We start from the raw sequence: 8,599 nt of genomic DNA on the forward strand, positions 1-8,599 counted from the left end.
ACCCCAGTACTCTTTCCTGCCACAGGAGGGGGTTGGACTTGTTGATCTGCTCAGGTCCCTTCCAACCCTACAAACTATGAAACTATGAAATCTAAATCAGTTAAGTCTGATACTATATCCATCCAAGTTTACCTTAAACTGGTTTCAGCCAATTTGAAAGCGGTTTATGTTCACTGAACTTCTTTTGTGTTACAGATTTGAACCAATTTCTGATCACTGTACCAGTTTATATGTAATTTCTGTTCCTACACCCAAAGGTCTTCTGCCATGGCACACATTAACTCGGTGACCCACAGTCTTTAATGTGCATATGACCCTCACATTAATGCTTTCGTTTAGCGAACGGAGATAATGAATCTTTCCTGTGCTGTCAGACATCACTTAGGGCACAGAACATTCCTGCCATTCCTGTCTATACTGGACTTCTAGATAAAGTCTAATAAGTTTTTACTCTCTGGGTGTGTCTACATGTGCAGTTAAGCACAAGTAAATTTAATGAGCATTAAGCAATTTTTGGCAGGTGTCTATACATTTAGGGACTTGGCACTAAAGTTAGTCCCAAGTCACTACAGCCCTGCCATGTGCCCCTGTGGCCACCAGGGAGAGCTCCAGCCTCTAGCCACATGGCTGCCAGCACTTCTGCTTTTGATTAAGTCATACTGCTTTTTGCTTGCTGTCTTTCAAGCCCTGTGAATATTGTAGTTCTGTCTGTAGAGTGGGCCAGGTTTGAGAGGAAGAATAGAAAATACCCTCACCCCCACCCACACTGTTCCATAGCTGGGGGTGAGGGCACTGTTGTGGGTAGTAGTAAATGCAGGCTTTAATCCTCTCTGGCTGAGGATGGCCTTCAGCCTGGCTCTCCTAACCTCTAGGGTTAGTGCCTTAATACCTAAGCTGTTATATAGAAGGTGAGCTCCCTTCTGCTAATGGTGTTGAGTGAAAGTTGGTCATGGCTGCTGCCCTCTATACTTAACTCAGTGCTGTCACTGTGTGGGCTAAGCATGCTGTGACATACCCCTGACCATCTCCAGTGCATATTTTAGGTCCTGTCTCACTTCCTTTTGGATCACAGGGGAGCTTAGACAGGAGTTAGACACAGAGCTGCTCAAATTGGCATGCTTCTGCATGTATGTGGAAGCTTAAGTTTAGGTGATCTAGGGCTCTTTGCCGGATGTCACAAACCTCAGCCCATATATGCAGGGCCATCCTTCTACTCATTAACTGGTGACAGCTAATAATCTCTTCACATTTCAAAAATCCTTTTCCACAGGAAGCACTATAACTTAATATGACTCTCCTCGATTTTCTCCACACCCCTGTAGCAATGCAAGGCACAGTAACTCTTTTTAGATGACACAGTGTATATGATAGAGATCACCACATGTTACTTTATCAGTAGAGTTCCTTTTGATTTCCTGTGATACAGCTCAAAAAGATTAATCTCACTATGTCTTCTAATGCCCTAGTAGCCTAGATAATATGCATGTTCCTGTTCTTTCACTGGTACCTAAACCCCAGGAAAACCCTTACACTGAAAGGCACTGTTAGCTATAGTTGAAAGGAGACACTAGCATGGAAAATGTATGGATAGCTTGCTCATCTAAACATATTTGCAAGCAAGGCTGTTATTCTACATTATATCCAGGTAGGTACCATGCTATCATTTTGTATTGTAACAATGATAATCTAATGAACCTGTTTTGTCTCTTAGGTTATGTTGATATTGGGCTGATTCCAAAAGGTGCAAGGGACATCAGGGTCATAGAAGTGGCAGAAACAGAAAATTTCCTTGCAGTGCGGAGTGAGGACCCAGAAAAGTATTACCTAAATGGGGGTTTTATTATCCAGTGGAGCGGAGAATACAAAGTAGCAGGAACGGTATTTTTATATACGAGAAAAGGAGATCTAGAAAATCTGACTGCATCCGGACCCACCAATGAGTCTGTGTGGATACAGGTACAGTAAGGGCCAGCAGCAAAAGCTGCTGATCCTGCCTGACAGCAGGATGTTCTGGAGCTTTAAAAAAGAAGCAGAGAAAATAAGTTTGTAATTCATCCCTTCAATACTTAAGCACAAATCCCTACGTTACATTGGCATGGCTTTGAACATAGTCATGCAGCCAAAGGCCCTGATCCAGTTAGTTTTCATAAGCACTTGGGAGTAACCCTCTTGGTTGTGTTTAGAGCTGGTTTTGTTTAAATATCTTACTGAATTTAAAACATAAATTGTGGAGAGGGAAAGACTTACTATGTTATTTAATGTCCAAAGCCTAACATTGGCTTCATTTGGTATATTTTCTGTTGATTGATCCAAGTTAATTTAAGTGTGGGTATGAAAAAGAAGAAAGGGCCCACTAGTATGGACTTATTTTGGTGAGTTTGATGCATAAGTATGTTTAGTGTTCCAATGCAGATGGCAAGGTGTAGATTTTTGTCAACTTTTTAATTACACTTTTTATTACATTGTTTTGCTATCTTTATCACCTAGATTGCCTTCTCCCATTCCCCTTCCCTATAGCCTATGAAATAGCTGATAATAAAAACTACATTTTCACTTAGGTCATGTATCTAATCTTTTGTTTTAGTTGATTTAGTCAAAATATATCAGCTTAAGTCTTCATAACTGTTCTTGCAAAGTGTGTACACATTTAAGGATGGGGTTTACCCACAAGTGAGGATTTGTGCATTCCCATTTTTCAAAGCTAGCTATACCTCAAGAGTCAGCCACGGGTTGCTGGGCTGGGTGCTCTAAATGTGCATGGATGTTTTTGTATACATGCTTTTGAAGGTTTGGAATAATGTGTTTTAATAATTTGACTTCACATCTCTTTGTTTTCAGCTACTCTTTCAGGAGAATAACCCTGGCATAAAGTATGAATACACTATACGTAAAGAAGGAAGCCATGAGAATGATATAGGTGAGCCAGAATTTTTCTGGCAATATGGAGACTGGACTGATTGCAGCGTAACCTGTGGAAGAGGTAAACAAAAATAAACAGCCCTCTTCCCTTTTTCTCACCTTTTTTTTTCCGCTGTCAACTGATTTGATTTCCATTTTTCTAGTTCTAAGGATCTAGGTTCTTTAGCCTGTGTAAAGTAGGAAGTCAGATTAAATGGACCAAAGAAGTCCATTGTGAAGTTTAAAACCTTGTAATCTATTAAAATTACTTTGGGCAAATTGACAAGTGGGTTTTGTTTTGTTTTGGTTTTTCTAATATAAAAAATCTCTTCCTACAACATCACTTTTTTTCTACAAACTAAGGTGACCCTCTCATGGGTTTTCTGAGAGGGTCATGTACTGAAGCAGTCACTGGCACTCACAGTCACTGTAGTTATCACCATTATCAGTTAACAAAGTTCTATACACTTTTTTATTATCAGCCTGTCTGAGTACATGATGTAAAGTTTTTGCCTTCAGTGGCTGCATCTACATGAGATCCTAACTATGCAGTTGTTGCTGCACAGTCATTTAGTACTTACATACCCAAATGCTAAATGCACAGTAACTGGTGTTACTGCACAGTAGCATCCCTACACGACTCCCTAGTGATGCTGACTGCTCAGTAACTCCTTATTACTGTACAGTAGCATCACATCACAGTTCATGCCACATGATGCAACTGTGAAGTAGTAACAAGCTATTGTGCAGTACGTATCTCATGTAGATGTGGCCAGTTACTAGTAATAAGCGATATTTTAGTGAATTTGTCTAAAACAGCTAATCTGAATCAGTATAAAGAGCTTAAATACATCAGTATAGCTAGCGATGGGCAAGTGGGGCACCAGTCCTGAGAACCAATTTAAAGGAGATGCCAGAATGCCAGCTCTTGGGGAGCAGAAGCAGCAGGGACAATTAGGGCTGAGCAGACAGGGCTGTGGCAGCAACAGCTGTGGCAGGCAAGACTTGCCTCCCTCCCCCTACCCCCATGCAGGGTTTGCCCAAACTGCAAACTTGCTTGTTAGACCACTGCTTACATAGTTTTAAGTTGGTTTACAGTATGGTAGTTTTAAAGGCCCCAAAGTTGTCTTGCACTTCTGTAGAAAACAATAAATCATACCCAAAAGATGGTTACTTGGAAATTAGCACAAGAAACATAAGGTGGAATCCAACTGCAGGTCTAGAAGACAGCTTTGATGATAAAAGTAAAATATAAACAGGATAAACATCTCACTGTAGAAGGCAGGGTAGATTTGCACCTTGTAAACTAAATTAGAGATGCATATAGCTTAAGACAGCATGAAATTATGAAGGACCTGGGGGGTTCTTTGCAAAACAGCTTTAAGGCTTTTCTTTATTGCTGCTGAAATTTTTGGGAGGAGGGGGCAAAAATATTGTAGGAGAAGGGCCATCAACATGCAGACTTGTAGCTTTCTATCAGCAATCATACTGGCCTCTAAAGTCTGTATTTGAATTTATTGATTGAGCAGTAGAAAAGATCAAGGAAGTGACAGAAGTCTTGTTGTTTGAGTCGTTTCAACTAAGCTATATAAAACAATGGAACAATATTGCACTATCCAGGAGTTGCTTAAAGTGATGTTTCTGTTTCTAACTGTTACAGTCTTACCAGTGCCACATGGAAATTACTGGTTTCTTTAATTACTTGCTGTAAGATTTTTGTCATTAAGAAACAAAAACTCTCTCGTAACAGTGTAGTCGGAGGTGCGCTCCAGCATATTAAGTATTAAGGCAGTAATGACAATATTGGGCACAGTGTTTAAACTTTCCCTGTGAGAAAAGCAATTATCTTTTTCAGCACTTTGAAGAACTGGCTTCCTGCTGTCTTTTATTTGAGAAGATGAATGAATGCCTGATAATATTCTAAGGAAAGTATCTCTAGAAGTAGTCAGCAAACAGTTTGCTTTTTCTGTGAGCAAGGCAAAATGTAGTTTGCTTCAGCATTTGAAACAACTAAATCAGGTGCATTGAGTGCCCTTTTTCATACTATATCATTATTGACAGCTAGCTGTATGTGTTTTAAAACCTATATTGCCCCAATAGCTAACTGTTAGTAATGATCAACTTTATGCACAGCCTAAAACTAAAATGAGATACAAATTTTGTCAAGCTGCTCTCTGACATTAGCAGCACTTTCCCATAAACATTCCCTGCTAAAATAACAACAATCCTGGAAAACCCTTCTGGCTAGAGTGTACCTGTGTCCTTTGGCACTGCTTTTGGACTGCCACCTGGATTAATTAAATTCAAGCCAAAAGCTACTGCTTGTTTTGTCAATTTCTAGCAAATAAATGGCATAGCCACTGATTAGTTACCTTTTTTTCCAAATCTCAAATAGATTTTTCTAGAGTTCATGTCTAGTTCTCTACAGAGGTGGAAATGGAAATATACTTAAGCAGGATAGTGATCTGATTTTCCATGGCTCTGCAAGGTGCAATCAAATGTCACAGAAGCAGAGGTGAGAAACCTTTGCAGGTCCCACCATCCTCCCATAAGCAGAAAACTAAGGCAGAGAGAATGGGTGTAGCTGTGGCTGTTTTCCTTTCAGTTCATCTGGTCTACACCAGGAGAAGATTATTCAGCATGTTCAGCAGCAGGAGAATGAAGCTGAAATCCCCAGCTGGCTTAGTTATGAAGGCAAACTAAAGCAGGGGAGATCAGTTAATGAAAGGGGGTACAGAAAGGGGAGTTCTGGCTCTCTAATTCAAGGGTGCCTTGTGTGGAGTTTTTTGCTCTCCTTGGTTGCAGAGCAAAATGGAGGCTGTGCTTGATTTTTTCCATGCTTCTAGGCTTTGCTGGTTGCCAGGAAGGGATTTTTACCCTCCTGTTGTACAGGTTTCAGGAGGCTTTTGGTCTTCCTCAGAGGCATTGGGTGTTGGCTGCGGCCAAAGCTGGGGATTTTTACCAGGTGTGACAATGTTCTTGCTGGGACTGAAACCTGGAGGTTCCTGGTTTGAAGGTCCTGCCCCTCTGCTCAGGGTCAGGCCAATGACCACATTTGGGATCAGGAAGGAATTTTACCCCATGGGCATACTGATATAGACTCTGTGTGTGGGGGAGGGGGGTCTTGCTATAGGGTGAAGGTAGGGCTATCTTCCTTGGATCTCTCATGTGGATTTTTTCACAGTCAGGTGGGTGGAAAACTGGCTTATGGGATGCACCCAGAGAGTGGCAGTGGATGGGTCCGTTTCTCCCTGGAGAGATGTGGGCAGTGGTGTCTCCCAAGGCTCTGTCCTTGAACCAGTACTGTTGAATATCTTCATCAATGATTTGGATGAGGGTGTCAAAAGCACTCTGTCCAAATTCATAGACAACACCAAATTATGGGGTACAGTAAACACAGAAGAAGGTAGGGAGCGCATTCAGGTGGATTTGGACAGACTGGGGAAGTGGGTGGATCAGAATAGGATGCAATTCAACAAGGATAAATGCAAGGTGCTGCACCTGGGGAGAAAGAATCTCCAACACACCGATAGACCGGGGGGGGGATACCACTGTGAGCACCGCAACAGTGGAACGAGATCTCGGAGTCCTGGTGATGCAAAAATAAACATGAGTCGCCAACGTGATGAGGTAATAAATAAGGCTAACAGCACTCTGTCTTGCGTTAGTAGGTGCATCATAGGCAGGTCTAGGGAGGTGATACTTCCCCTCTATGCAGCATTGGTGAGGCCACAACTGGAGTACTGCATCCAGTTTTGGGCACCACATTTCAAGAAGGATGTGGATAACCTGGAAAGGGTTCAGAGGAGGGCTACTCATATGGTTGAGGGCCTGCAGGTTGAGGGAATGAAGACAGATTGAGGGACCTGAATCTCTTCAGCCTCCACAAGAAAAGGCTGAGAGGTGATCTTGTGGCTGCCTACAAACTCATCGGGGGTGGGGAGCAGCAGGGAATAGAGGATACTCTGTTTACCAGGGTGCCCCTTGGGGTTACTAGAAACAATGGCCATAAAGTGAAGGAGAGTAGATTTAGATAGGACATCAGGAAGAAAATCTTTACAGTGAGGGTTACCAAATATGGAATGGGCTTCCAGGAGAGGTGGCGCTTTTCCCTACCTTGGAGGTGTTCAAAAGGAGATTAGACAAGCACCTGCCTGGGGTTACTTGACCCCAGCACTCTTTCCTGGCCAAAGTAGGGGGCCGGACTCAGTGATAAAATAGGTCCCTTCCAACCCTAGAAATCTATGAAATCTATGAACCCTTGCACTGGCAGGGCACTGATAGCATTTGTCCCCCTTTACCTGTGGCAGTTTATGTTGCTTTTGGGGCAAAGTGCCTTGTAATTGTGTGACAGGGTTGACTATGTTGTCTTAGGACTAGGTTAGACAAGCACTTGTATGCAGTGGTATGGAAAGTGGTGATCCTGCCTCAAGCAGATGGTTGGACTAGATGACCCATCCAGCCCTATTTTTCTATGATTCTGTCCTCTCCCTATCCCATATATGTGAACCAACTTTGTTTGGCATCCCAGATGGGATGAGATTATAGCTGGTTCTCTTTTACTGAAGCTATTAGCTGCCTGGTAATTGATGCAAAACCCATTTGAAATGAGGGGAATGTCTCCTTTTGATTTTGCTGGGCCTTGGATCAGATCTTGATTAATAATCATCATTATCAGAATCAGGCACAAGCATGGGCACAGCAAGAAACAAAGGGAGTTCTGCTTCCCACAGCTTGGGCAGAGGAAAGTTGTGGCAGCACAGTTAGTTATGTGGGCTGGGAATGGCTAAACCAGCCCTGTGCTGTTGCCTTTCAGCAACTGAACTGCAATACAGAAAAAGAAGCTGAACATTTCCTGAGTTTTGCTAGTCATTCCTCCTCATTATTGCTTTATCTAGTTTATATGAGTCTGCAACAACATAACCTGAGAGTTAAAAGCTGTCACCCAAAAGTCACTATTTTCCTCTGGCAGTCAGGCTTGATGCCATTTGAGAAATCTTTGTGCAGAGTTTATTCCCTGAGAATGAGAGGAAGTAAGGAGTGTGTTTAGAATTAAAATGTATTTAGACCTCTGAGTTCCAGAAGCTGCCACTGTTTCTTTTTTCCTTCTCTCTTTCAGATGTCTGCATTCAAATCTGTTAAAATATCTAGCGCAAGAAGTTTTGCAGCTAGTAAATTATGCCAGGCTTATAAAAAATAAAATAAAATAAAAAACCGTTCTGGCAAACAAAGCCTGCAAAGTCACAGCAGCAAGAGAAATAACAAGTAAGGTTACTTACTGTAACACTGTCACTTCCTTACTGCCAGGTGGGGCAGTTAAACCTGTGAAACAAAAGAGTTCTGCTTACCAGTCATGGTATGCAACAAACCAATATATATCCTTAAAACAGCAATACTAACACACTTGTATTCAACACATCAATCCTCTGGTCAGCCCAGACTGCAGTCCACTCAAATGCCTCTACACAAACACTCGTAGTATGGGTAACAAGCAGGAGGAACTCACCCTCCTGCTGGCTGAAACCAGCCCGGACATAGTGGGGATTACGGAAACGTGGTGGACTCAACACATGATTGGGCGGTGAATGTCAAGAGCTATAGGCTGTACAGGAGGGACAGGATAGGAAAGAGAGGTGGGGGCTTGGCACTCTATATTAAGGAGGAATACACATCCTCGTTAATTAGTAAGGAGTCAGGGGAG

At 42.3% G+C, this 8,599-nt stretch overlaps 1 protein-coding gene across 3 annotated transcripts in view; it reads left to right on the forward strand.

Annotated features, from left to right (window-relative positions):
* ADAMTS12 (ADAM metallopeptidase with thrombospondin type 1 motif 12) overlaps window positions 1-8,599 on the forward strand; it is a 474,912-nt gene that overhangs the window by 372,164 nt on the left and 94,149 nt on the right. For all 3 annotated transcript variants that reach the window (XR_002097463.1, XM_019517990.1, XM_019517991.1), the window contains exons 15-16: window positions 1,712-1,956; window positions 2,839-2,980. Coding sequence is in view for 2 of the 3 variants with exons in the window: in XM_019517990.1 (XP_019373535.1) it covers window positions 1,712-1,956; window positions 2,839-2,980 (387 nt within the window). In the remaining variant the exon portion in view is untranslated. The remainder of the gene's footprint in view (window positions 1-1,711; window positions 1,957-2,838; window positions 2,981-8,599) is intronic.

This window comes from Gavialis gangeticus, unplaced genomic scaffold (assembly GCF_001723915.1).
Source record: "Gavialis gangeticus isolate Ggan-Ray unplaced genomic scaffold, GavGan_comp1, whole genome shotgun sequence".
Taxonomy (NCBI): Eukaryota; Metazoa; Chordata; order Crocodylia; family Gavialidae; genus Gavialis; species Gavialis gangeticus.